We start from the raw sequence: 13,058 nt of genomic DNA on the forward strand, positions 1-13,058 counted from the left end.
CGCCCACACGACCATGGTGACCGGGCAGCACCAAGGCACGGGCTCTGGCCAAGAGCACCGTGCAACCACCACCAGGTCCGCCACCCCAGCATCCAAGACCTCGACACCACCTCACCCGAGACTCGCTGCACCCTAACGAAAGGGACGAGCGGAAAGGTCCCACCTTTCGCGCCCCTGGGCAACCCCCAGTGTCGAGACCCAATAGGTCGGCCAGAACTGGCATCCACCGACCCATCCTGCTGCGCCAAGCGCGAGATGAGCTCGGTCCTACAGCAACGAGAGGGGGACGAGGTCAGTCCTGCTGCACCGTGCGCGAGACGAGCTCGGTCCTGCTGCATCATGCGCGAGACGAGCTTGGTCCTGCGGCATCGGGCGCGAGACGAGCGGTGGACCGCAGCTGGGAGAGGCCCAGCCCATTGATGGGGGTAGCGCCCGGACGACGAGGAGATGGGGTGAAGGTCGAGTCGGCCCGAACGCAGACAAACCGACGCCAGAGAAGTCGGCCGTTGCCGCGGGCAGATCCATCGAGCCACCATGAAGCCGCCACGACACCGGTAGGCCACCACCGAGACCTACCCATGCCGCCGCCCATGGCCGGAGCATCGGCCACGCCCGGCCGTTGCCCTACCCGCGTCGCCCGGCGAGCTCCAAGCGCCAGAGCCGCTGGGCACGCACCACCGGAGCCAGGCGTCGCCGGCCGGCCCCCAAAGCCAGATCCGGCCGGATCCGGCAAGAGACCACCGCAGCCGCCCCGCACGCAGAACGAGGGGCTCCTGAGCGCCGCCACATGCAGGCCACCCCCGCCGCCCCGCGAAACCGCCACCGCGCCGCTGGATCCCGCGGACGTCCAGCGCCACCGCTCGAAGGAGCCGCCCCGCGCCGGCGCCCACAAGAGGACAGGGAAGGAGGGCCCCGCCGCCGCCGCGCCCCCAGGGCTTTGCTCGACGGAGCTCGCTGGCGATGGCAGGGGGAAGGGGAGGGAGGTGGGGCTGAGGGCCGCGGCCACATGGAGCCCCCGGGCGCACGCGGGCGTGTCGCAGGAGGGGAGGGGAGGAGAGGGGGAGGGGGAGCGGGGCGGGCCGGGAGGCGCGCGCCCGGCGACCGGCGGCGGCGGGGAGGCTAAGTTGGGGCGGCGGCGGCGAGGGTAGGAACCCTAGCGGAGCGGGTCATTGTCGTATATTTGCCGTTGTTGTAATGTAAACTTAGTTTCATAATGAGAATGGGGGCTAAAACAAACCAAATGTCATTTAGGACAGTATAACCACACCTAAACCGAGCTCTCTCACGTCTCTAGTGATTTCGGCCGTCAGATTTCACGTTGAGATTGTTTCTGCCCGTCAGATCTAAGTTTCAGCTGCCGTTTCCACGACCTGGCCGGGCTGTCCTAAAGGGTATGCTACTCTTGCGGCCTTCTTGAAAGCACAAGTGCCCCCTAGGTGGTTTTGATAATTGATGACAACATATCTCTTGTTGGACTAACATTTCAATCTAGCATGTTTCAGATAAGTTCAACAATGGAGTGGCATGGACTAAAGGTTGCGGGAACTCCTTCAAGATGCTAAGGACAAAGGATTGGCTAAAGCTTCAAGCTCAAGACTCGTCAGTTTACATTTTAGTGATCCAAGATCACATTGAGTCTTTAGGAAAAGCCAATACTATCAAGGAGGGATGAGGTGTTGCTTAATGAGCCTCTTGCTTCATGTGCTTAATGATATGCTCCAAAATCATCAGCTACTTTCCCACTTCCACATATGACCTAAACCCTAAGCCAAACTCGGTCCTACCGATTCTTCCTATCCGGTGCCACCGAGTTTCACTTGTCATAAGCCACTGCCAAACCCTAATCAGTTCGGTCTCACCGATGGGATCTCGGTCTCACTGAGATGGGCTTGCAAACTCTCTGTTACCCATTGCAATATTCTCGGTCCCACCGAGATATGCAATCGGTCCCATCGAGTTTGCTTGGCCAAATCTCAGTTTCACTTATTACCCAAATCAGTCCCACCGAGTTTGAGTAATCGGTCAAACCGAGTTTTGGATTTACCCTAACCCTAGCACATCGGTCCCACCGAGTTGATCCAGTCGGTCCCACCGAAATCTCTAACGGTCACTAGGTTTACCTTTTCGGTCCAACCAAGTTTGTTGATTCGGTCCCACCGAGATTGGAAAACTGTGTGTAACGGTTGGATTTTGTGTGGAGGCTATATATACCCCTCCACCTCCTCTTCAATCGAGGAGAGAGCCATCAGAACGCATACACCATTCCAACTCATATGTTCTGAGAGAGAACCACCTACTCATGTGTTGAGACCAAGACATTCCATTCCTACCATATGAATCTTGATCTCTAGCCTTCCCAAGTTGCTTTCCACTCAAATCTTCTTTCCACCAAATCCAAATCCTATGAGAGAGAGTTGAGTGTTGGGGAGACTATCATTTGAAGCACAAGAGCAAGGAGTTCATTACCTAAACACCATTTGTTACTTCTTGGAGAGTGGTGTCTCCTATATTGGCTAGGTGTCACTTGGGAGCCTCCGACGAGATTGTGGAGTTGAACCAAGGAGTTTGTAAGGGCAAGGAGATCGCCTACTTCGTGAAGATCTACCTCTAGTGAGGCAAGTCCTGTGTGGGCGATGGCCATGGTGGGATAGACAAGGTTGCTTCTTCGTGGACCCTTTGTGGGTGGTTGCTTCTTCGTGGACCCTTCGTGGGTGGAGCCCTGTGTGGACTCGCGCAACCGTTACCCTTGGGTGGAGCCCTGTGTGGACTCGCGCAACCGTTACCCTTCGTGGTTTGAAGTCTCCATCAACGTGGATGTAGGATAGCACCACCTATCCGAACCACGGGAAAAACATCCATGTCTCCAAATTGCGTTTGAATTCTCCAAACCCTTCTCTTTACATTCTTGCAAGTTGCATGCTTTACATTCTGCTGCTCATATACTCTTTGCATGCTTGCTTGATATGTATTGTGTGTGTTGAAATTGTTCCTAAACTCCACTTAAACCGAAAAAGCTTAAAAAATTTCAACTTGAGCATTATGTGTCTAATCACCCCCCTCTAGACACATCTACTTCTAGATCCTACAAGTGGTATCAGAGCATTGGTCTCCATTGCCTTGGTTTAATCACCATTGGAGGAAGATGGATGTGTCTACTCTAGGGAGTCTTAGAAATAGAGTGCCTATTCTTGATGGAGAGTATTTTCATGAGTGGAAAAATGAGATGCTTGTAATCTTCAATCAATATCATTTGAACAAGTATATTGCTAGCCCTTGTGCACCTCATATTGATCCTTTGCATCCTACCCTAGATGAAGATATTGACATGATTCGCAATCTTAGAACTATTGAGCTCATCATTAGAGGATTGCCCAAAAATTTGATTGCTAGTTTGCCTACTCACAATTGTGCCTATACCACATGGAAATTTCTTGAGGAACGATTTCCCGATTATTCCTTGAAAACTTTGGATGAAATTCTCCATAAATCTATTGCCTTGAGTAAGATGAACTCTAGTGATCCTAGTTTTGGTAAATGTCTTTTTGAACTTGCCAATCTTAAGCATGCTAAAGGAGATGTTGGAATCATTAATGATATCATATTCAAAGCTATAAGAATTCATAAAAGTGACCACTTTGATGATCATTTATCTAATGAATTACCCTCTCTAGGAAATGATGAGTCACAAGATCATGATGAACATGAATATTATGATGATGATGATAGTGACTTCGATCTTGATGATGCAATGAGACATTTTGGTCTTATGGCAAATCTTCGGGGATATGAGTCAGGAGGAAAGAAATGGGTTCTTGATAGTGGATGTACTGATCACATGACCGGAGATGAAGAGATGTTTCGTGAGCTTGCTGAAAATGACGGCCCTCGAAAATATGTCACCTTTGGTGATAATTCGAAGGGTAAAGTGGTTGGCCTTGGTAAGGTGGCCATCTCACATGATAGTTCCATTCAAAATGTCATGCTTGTTGAATCTCTTGGCTACAACTTACTTTCAGTATCTAGACTTGCTGATTTCGGTTTGAATGTCCTATTTACTGAGGTAGATTGCCAAGTATTTCATCGAGACAATCATAAAATGGTCTTTACGGGTATGCGTAGAGGTGATCTTTACATTGTCGATTTCTCTAAAAAGGCACAACCTAAAACTTGCTTTGTTGCTAAATCCTCAAAAGGTTGGTTGTGGCATAGACGACTAGGTCACGTTGGCATGAGAAACCTTGACAAGCTTATTAAAGGAAATCATATCCTTGAAGTTAACGATGTCATATTTCATAAGGATAGACTTTGCAGTGCTTGTCAAGCAGGTAAACAGGTTGGACAAAGACATCCCGTGAAGAACATCATGACCACAAGGAGGCCACTCGAGCTACTTCACATGGATCTTTTTGGTCCCAACGCCTACAAGAGTCTCGGTGGAAATTCCTTTGGTCTAGTTATAGTTGATGATTTTTCAAGATTTACGTGGGTGTTCTTTCTTAATGACAACTCGCAGGTCCAGAAGATCTTCAGAAACTTCGCTAAGAAGGCCCAAAATCAGTTTGATGTCAAGATCAAGAAGGTTCGAAGTGACAACGGAACAGAGTTCAAGAACATAAATGTGGACACCTTTCTTGACGAAGAAGGGATTTCACACGAGTTCTCGGCTACGTACACACCTCAACAAAATGGAGTTGTTGAGAGGAAGAACCGGACGCTCATCGAAATGGCAAGAACGATGCTTGATGAATACAAGACGCCAAAGCACTTTTGGGCAGAAGCGGTTGAGACAGCTTGTCACGCAACAAATCGCTTATATCTTCACAAGCTACTCGGCAAGACGGCATACGAGCTTCTCACCGGTAACAAACCCCAAGTTGGATACTTTCGAGTATTCGGCTCAAAGTGCTACATTCTTGATAAGCATCGTCGTTCAAAGTTTGCTCCTAAATCTCATGAAGGTTTTCTACTTGGTTATGGCTCAAACTCTCACACTTACCGTGTCTACAACAATTTCACCCGAAAGGTTGAAGAGACGGTAGATGTGAAGTTTGATGAATCTAATGGCTCACAAGTAGAGCAATTGCCAATTGATGTAGGAGACAAAGACCCTTCAGAAGCAATTCAAGACTTGTCCATTGGCAAAATTCGTCCAACGGAGGTGAAGGAGAGTACTTCATCCGTCCAAGTGGAAGCTTCTACTTCACGACAAGGTGAACCAAGAATCGACACGGAAGCATCCACAAGTCGGACACACCAAGATGAAGAAAACGAGGAAGTACGTCAAGATGAACATCAACAACCTCCTTCTCCACCACGAGAAGAGAACGACGACGTCAACAATGAAGAAGGCCAAGAAAAAGAACAAGATGAAGAAGATGTTCAACGAAGACCCAAGCAAAAGCTCTCACGAGTTCGAGCAAGAATTGCCAAAGATCATCCCGTCGAACAAATCCTCAATGATATACAAACCGGGAGAATCACTCGCTCAAAAACTCGTTTAGCTAACTTTTGTGAAAACTATTCATTCATCTCTAGCATTGAACCTATGAAGGTTGAAGAAGCATTGGAAGATCCGGATTGGATAAATGCTATGCATGAAGAGCTACATAATTTTGAGAGAAACCAAGTTTGGACATTGGTCGAGAAGCCCGACAACAACAACCACAACATCATTGGTACCAAATGGGTGTTCCGCAACAAGCAAGATGAAGATGGACAAGTGGTTCGCAACAAAGCACATCTCGTCGCCCAAGGGTACACACAAGTCGAAGGTATGGACTATGGTGAGATGTATGCTCCCGTTGCTAGACTTGAGTCCATTCGCATCTTACTTGCCTATGCTAATCACCATAATATCACCTTGTACCAAATGGACATTAAAAGTGCTTTTCTAAATGGTGAAATAGAGGAGGAAGTTTATGTCAAACAACCTCCCGGCTTTATCAATCCTAAGAAACCAAATCATGTTTACAAACTTCACAAAGCTCTTTATGGTCTTAAACAAGCTTCTAGAGCATGGTATAAATGCTTGACCAAGTTCCTTACTACAAGTGGTTTTGAAATTGGTAAAATTGATTCTACTCTTTTTACTAAAAGGGTTAATGGAGAACTATTTGTATGCCAAATTTATGTTGATGATATCATATTTGGTTCAACTAACCCTCTCTTTAGTGAAAAGTTTGGAAAGCTAATGTCAGAGAAGTTTGAGATGTCTATGATGAGTGAACTCAAATTCTTTCTCGGTTTGCAAATCAAGCAAACTAAGGAAGGTACATTTGTCTCTCAAACAAAGTACACCAAGGACTTATTCAAGAAGTTCAATATGCAAGAATGCAAAGGTATGTCTACACCCATGCCTACTAGTGGACATAATGATTTAACCAAAGATGGTGAACCGGTTGATCAAAAGGTTTATCGCTCTATGATTGGTTCATTGTTATACCTATGTGCTTCACGTCCCGATATTATGCTAAGTGTGTGCATGTGTGCACGATATCAAGCTGCTCCTAAAGATTTTCATCTTAAGGCTGTGAAAAGGATAGTGAGATATTTAATCCATACACCAAATTTTGGCATTTGGTATCCTAAGAGGTCTTCTTTTGATCTTGTTGGCTATTCTGACTCAGATTACGCCGGAGACAAGGTTGATAGAAAGTCCACTTCGGGTACTTGTCAATTTCTTGGTAGATCTCTTGTGTCTTGGTCTTCCAAGAAACAAAACTCTGTATCCTTATCCACCACCGAAGCGGAATACATTGCCGCTGGTTCATGTTGCGCTCAGTTACTTTGGATGACCCAAACTCTTGAAGATTATGGGATTTATGTGAAACATGTTCCACTTCTTTGTGACAATGAAAGTGCTATCAAAATTGGTCATAATCCTGTACAACATTCTCGAACTAAGCATATTGAAGTTCATCATCATTTCATTCGAGATCATGTTGCTAAGGGTGACATCAATCTTAAGCATGTTCGCACCGACAAGCAATTAGCGGATATATTCACTAAACCACTTGATGAGAAAGTGTTTTGCAGGTTGAGAGGAGAATTGAACATCATTGATGCTTCGAACTTGGAGTAGAAACTCCATTGGATACATGCAAGACATGAGCTTATGACTAATCCATGATATATCTCTTATGATAACTATCTTATGTCTTGGATATATTTGCACCTTGCATGTTGCCTAACCCATGTAGGTGCTTGGTTGAATCTAATTCCATGAGATTGCGACTCACTCATATCTTGAGCAATCTCTACATCACCAAGACTCTACACAATAGTGGTTGAAGACAAGGAAGCACAAAACCATTCAAACATATCCTTTGACAAATTCTATGCTAAGCTTCATAATTGTCATTTTTGGATACACAAGTGCTCTTCCTCGCAAGAACTAACCCATGTAGGTAGATGAACTCAAACTCCAAGTGGTGCTCCCAACTCTTGATGAGCTACATCAACCTTGAGCACCCACACAAGTTCAACTACATGAGCAAGAACCACACCACCACCCAAGGTATGTTATTCCATCTTAGAGAAGCTTTACTCCAAGACATGAGTCAAAGCAACTCAACAAGATGTGAATACATCAAGATGCGTAAACGAAAAATGGTAACCCCATTTTGAGCTTAAACAATGAGTATGACCTATGATCAAGTGTTCTCACTTGACTCCTAAGTCAACATACTCTAACATAGGTGACTATGTCACCGCCCAATTCTAGATGAAGTTCTCTTGTGTTCTTTTCTGAGTTATTGCATTTGTCCCTTGCATATTTGTTTCTTTCATTTTCAATCAAAAAAAAACTTCATCTAGAAACATTCACTCTTTTCTTTTTTGATTTTTGTTCTGCATATTTCTGCATCAAATTCCTTGCAAATCTTTCAGCTAATTCATTGCAAATCTTTGTGAGATCTTACTTGTCTAGTGAGCTGAGGTGACAAGTGTTTTTTCTCTGTGTAAACTGGGTTTCACCGACTTGCAATTTTCGGTCCAACCGAATCTTTTCGGTACCACCGAAATATGCCACTCGGTGCCACCGACTTTGCAATCAGAAAAACAGTTTGCCACTTGTTCTACATTTCTTCTGATCCAGCTCCACCCAATGAATCTTGTCCTCTACAAGCATCACAATTTTATCCTCTGCTTTGTGCTGAATCTCAAGGACCAAACCTATTCTACGGATTCCAGGAAAAACCTTCTTGGAAATTGATGTCAAAGGGGGAGAGAGAGATCACATCAAAGCTTGTAGGAGAGAGAGAGATCACATCAAGGGAGAGAAAGAGTCTCAAGGACCACACCTACAAGAGAGAAAGTATTAAGGGGGAGAGAGAGACCTCAAGGGGGAGTGAAAGTCTCAAGGATCCCAGATGTTGTTAAGGGGGAGAGAGAGATTTCCAGGGAGAGAAAATACTCAAGGATCCCAGATGCTTGATGTTCAAGAGGAGAGATGCCACATGTCTTTTTGGGGGAAAGACATGTTCATATGAACTCATTTGAATTAAGTTCTATTCATATCTTTCAGCTCTGATTTTCTGTTTCCTATCTTCTCCCAATATCCCGTGTAAGATTCAGGGGGAGCAAGACACCTAAGGGAAAGAAATCAGTCGAATTCACTGCATATCTTTATTCTTGGGGACATGTTGAATTCAATGTGGTACCTTGTACTCACTCTCTACATGTCATCCCAGTCTTGGTATCTTGTGGTTTCTTGTGTTTGCTCTGGCTAGTGGACGTACCTGTGTTATCTAACCTTGTTTGTGCAGGTTCATTCCATCCTAAGCCAACTCAAGACCACAAGGTAAGTATATGCATCAAAATCATGAGTATGAGGAGTTCTTGCTTATGTACATACTGTTTGCAAGAAGGACTCATGAGCATGAAGGTATTTTCCTTGATAATCTTTTGCTCTGATGCATATGGCCAAGATGCATGTAACACATTGCCTACTCTGTCATGGTTATGCTCTCACATGTCTCTATATCTCATATTTACATGAGTGCATACATGTAGGGGGAACCTATGCTTGTTACATGTCCTTCCAAAGCTTTACTTGCTGTTCTTTATATCTTTATCTAAAGCTTTGATGTATGTTGCCATCAATTACCAAAAAGGGGGAGATTGAAAGCACAAGTGCCCCCTAGGTGGTTTTGATAATTGATGACAACATATCTCTTGTTGGACTAACATTTCAATCTAGCATGTTTCAGATAAGTTCAACAATGGAGTGGCATGGACTAAAGGTTGTGGGAACTCCTTCAAAATGCTAAGGACAAAGGATTGGCTAAATCTTCAAGCTCAAGACTCGTCAGTTTACATTTTAGTGATCCAAGATCACATTGAGTCTTTAGGAAAAGCCAATACTATCAAGGAGGGATGAGGTGTTGCTTAATGAGCCTCTTGCTTCATGTGCTTAATGATATGCTCCAAAATCCTCAGCTACTTTCCCACTTCCACATATGACCTAAACCCTAAGCCAAACTTGGTCCTACCGATTCTTCCTATCCGGCGCCACCGATTTTCACTTGTCATAAGCCACTGCCAAACCCTAATCAGTTCGGTCTCACCGATGGGATCTCGGTCTCACCGAGATGGGCTTGCAAACTCTCTGTTACCCATTGCAATATTCTCGGTCCCACCGAGATATGCAATCGGTCCCACCGAGTTTGCTTGGCCAAATCTGAGTTTCACTTATTACCCAAATCGGTCCCACCGAGTTTGAGTAATCGGTCAAACCGAGTTTTGGATTTACCCTAACCCTAGCACATCGGTCCCACCGAGTTGATCCAGTCGATCCCACCGAAATCTCTAACGGTCACTAGGTTTACCTTTTCGGTCCGACCGAGTTTGTTGATTCGGTCCCACCGAGATTGGAAAACTGTGTGTAACGGTTGGATTTTGTGTGGAGGCTATATATACCCCTCCACCTCCTCTTCAATCGAGGAGAGAGCCATCAGAACGCATACACCATTCCAACTCATATGTTGTGAGAGAGAACCACCTACTCATGTGTTGAGACCAAGACATTCCATTCCTACCATATGAATCTTGATCTCTAGCCTTCCCAAGTTGCTTTCCACTCAAATCTTCTTTTCACCAAATCCAAATCCTATGAGAGAGAGTTGAGTGTTGGGGAGACTATCATTTGAAGCACAAGAGCAAGGAGTTCATTACCTACACACCATTTGTTACTTCTTGGAGAGTGGTGTCTCCTATATTGGCTAGGTGTCACTTGGGAGCCTCCGACAAGATTGTGGAGTTGAACCAAGGAGTTTGTAAGGGCAAGGAGATCGCCTACTTCGTGAAGATCTACCGCTAGTGAGGCAAGTCCTGTGTGGGCGATGGCCATGGTGGGATAGACAAGGTTGCTTCTTCGTGGACCCTTTGTGGGTGGTTGCTTCTTCGTGGACCCTTCGTGGGTGGAGCCTTGTGTGTACTCGCGCAACCGTTACCCTTGGGTGGAGCCCTGTGTGGACTCGCGCAACCGTTACCCTTCGTGGGTTGAAGTCTCGATCAACATGGATGTAGGATAGCACCACCTATCCGAACCACGGGAAAAACATCCATGTCTCCAAATTGCGTTTGAATTCTCCAAACCCTTCTCTTTACATTCTTGCAAGTTGCATGCTTTACATTCCGCTGCTCATATACTCTTTGCATGCTTGCTTGATATGTATTGTGTGTGTTGAAATTGTGCCTAAACTCCACTTAAACCGAAAAAGCTTAAAAAATTGCAACTTGAGCATTATGTGTCTAATCACCCCCCTCTAGACACATCTACTTCTAGATCCTACACTTCTTTCTGGCCTGTGGTTGATTGGGCTTTATTGGGATGCTGCTGCTGCTGACCCGCTTGACACGTACGAAAAACGCTAATAAAAAAACTGTTCGCAATCCAGGCTAGGCGCTCCATACAGAGAGGATGAGGCGACGCAATCCGCTTCCATCCAGCCGATGCGCGCGTGGGAATCGATCCGGCGCGGATGGGAGGCGAGGCGCGCGATGGCGCGAGGGGTCCGACTCGGGAGGAAGGCAAGGATGCGGACATCGATGGGGCAGTGATCTCCACTCGCTGCCTATCAATCCTGGCTCTGGAGGGAGGCGAGGATGCAGTCATCGAAGGGGCAGCGATCCCCACTCGCCATTGATAAATCCTGCTCTCGGACGGTGGCATCATGGGGCACTCTCAGACCGGTGCAGCCATGGGGGTGGTCTCAACTGCCAGGGGATGGATCGTTGGCACTTGGCAGCAAGAAAGCAGAGAAACCAGAAACCCAGTCATAGATAGGAGGTACGATCAATTTTACTTTCCACCTTCTCTTCACATACATCCAACCAAGATCCCATTAGTTTTAGTTTTCGGCTGATCAATTGTAGTCACGAGGCCTCTTGATCCATCAGTTTGGCCATTTGTGGTTGGCAAACTCTGATCCGTGTCTGTATCTGCCTGCTACATGGGCGCATGTTCTTGCCACTCTAGAGTCCATGCTCACTCTTGTTTGTTCGTACTGCTTGCTTGCTTGCAGGTCAGCAGGTGGCTATATAGAGACTTCGCTACTGTGGTCATGCTGGGCATCAGTTTGTCCTGTGAGTGGTGGAGATGATGGGAAGAGGGGTGACGATGATGGATCGGCAGAGAAAAGGATTCAGGAATACTTCCCCATGGCTTTTCTGCTGGTACAGATCATTCCCTTCCCTTTGTCTTTGATGCTCTGTACTTTCTGCTGATTTGGATTTCTATTTTCCACATGGATCAGGGAGTCTAACGACTCAACGATGTCGGTGCCCTTGTGTTCAAAATTCCTATACATGTTGATCCACGTATGGCTGGCTAGGATTGAACTTTGGTTCTTTTTTTAAGGAGAACACTTTGGTCATTTTTTTACTGTTTTCTACTATACAGTCTTTGCTTTTTAAGTGATGTTGATCCGATATATTTTGAGAATATCACATGGGTATTAGTTATCTGACTGCTAAGTTTAAATTGCTGCCTTTGAGTTCTTTATTTACATACTAGTATAATATTTTTGGTCGAGGTGAGGTGATTATAAAATGTCAGAGTATATGGCATTATTACTACCAATAATCAATTGATTCTTCTTTTCCTATGAATTTGACAAAGTAAGGTGAAGGCTTCGAATTTTAGTGTCTATATTTACTCATTTCTTTTCTTTGTAGACCTGGTTAGATCTATATTTCGGCAACTCATTTCTTCTATTTCTATGTTAGAAACTCAGTTTCTTCATGGTAAATTATGGCTTGCTTATCCACACAAGATTCTCACTGATCAACTTTTTTGCATGCCCCCACATTCAGGTTAATTTTTCTACTTAATCGTTTACTTAACCTGTTACCGTCATGAATTATCTACATAGAGAATATACATTTAATTTTCTTCTACCTCTTGAATGTTTCCAGATTTGCTCATAGAAAATTTTAAAATCAGTGTCTACATGTGATTAATTCATCTCATTTATAAGTTTGTTCAAGGACATATGTTATATTTTTTCATTTCTCCAGCAGTTATTCTCAAAAGAAAAATGTTTTCTTGGTATAGCCAAGAGTTTGGTCATGTATCCTATTTGTACTATTTTATTTTTAGCATATCAGTTTAATATACTAATATTGACAACAAGAATGCTCGCGATGATTTAAATTTCATAGTACTATAAATCCATATCTTCTGCCAATAGGGGAGTAAGTTCCACTAATTCAGATTATAACTTGTTGTTTTCTAAAGCCTGCTCCTATACAATTCTAATTTGGAAATAAGATGGGAGTCATGCATGGGTGGTTTTGGGATTCAACTGAGGATTTGTCAAGGCTTTCTGGTTTTGGTGTCACATTATCAAGTCCATCCAACGATCTACCTTTCAAACAAGAAGAGCATTCACCAGGGGAGCTATTATTGTATCTATGTTCAAACCTGGAGTCGCCAGAGGTAATAGGTTTGATTTTCAAGTATAATTAATATACATAGAACATAAATCTGTAGAAAAAGGATATCATTTATGGACCTGTATCTTGTATTTAGTCAATCCTCACCATAGTCTTTGACC

General features: G+C 44.7%; 1 protein-coding gene across 1 annotated transcript; it reads left to right on the forward strand.

The window, feature by feature from the left end:
• Window positions 1-11,174: 11,174 nt before the first annotated feature.
• Window positions 11,175-12,760, forward strand: LOC147975326 (uncharacterized). Its single transcript, XM_087519646.1, has 4 exons — window positions 11,175-11,290; window positions 11,526-11,676; window positions 12,229-12,315; window positions 12,740-12,760. Exons 1-4 carry the CDS (start codon window positions 11,175-11,177, stop codon window positions 12,758-12,760), a joined length of 375 nt encoding a protein of 124 aa, XP_087375772.1.
• The last annotated feature ends 298 nt before the right edge of the window (window positions 12,761-13,058 follow it).

Source organism: Triticum urartu, chromosome 4A, assembly GCF_056163025.1.
Source record: "Triticum urartu cultivar PI428250 chromosome 4A, HENAU_Tu73, whole genome shotgun sequence".
In the NCBI taxonomy this organism is placed as follows: domain Eukaryota; kingdom Viridiplantae; phylum Streptophyta; class Magnoliopsida; order Poales; family Poaceae; genus Triticum; species Triticum urartu.

Bases quoted from the DNA above. Each gene is read 5' to 3' on its own strand.
- LOC147975326 (XM_087519646.1), top strand. From the start codon at position 11,175: ATGGGGCACTCTCAGACCGGTGCAGCCATGGGGGTGGTCTCAACTGCC. The intron at 11,291-11,525 runs GTACGATCAATT...GCTTGCTTGCAG, and splicing joins AACCCAGTCATAGATAGGAG to GTCAGCAGGTGGCTATATAG. The intron at 12,316-12,739 runs GTTAATTTTTCT...TGTTTTCTAAAG, and splicing joins TTGCATGCCCCCACATTCAG to CCTGCTCCTATACAATTCTA.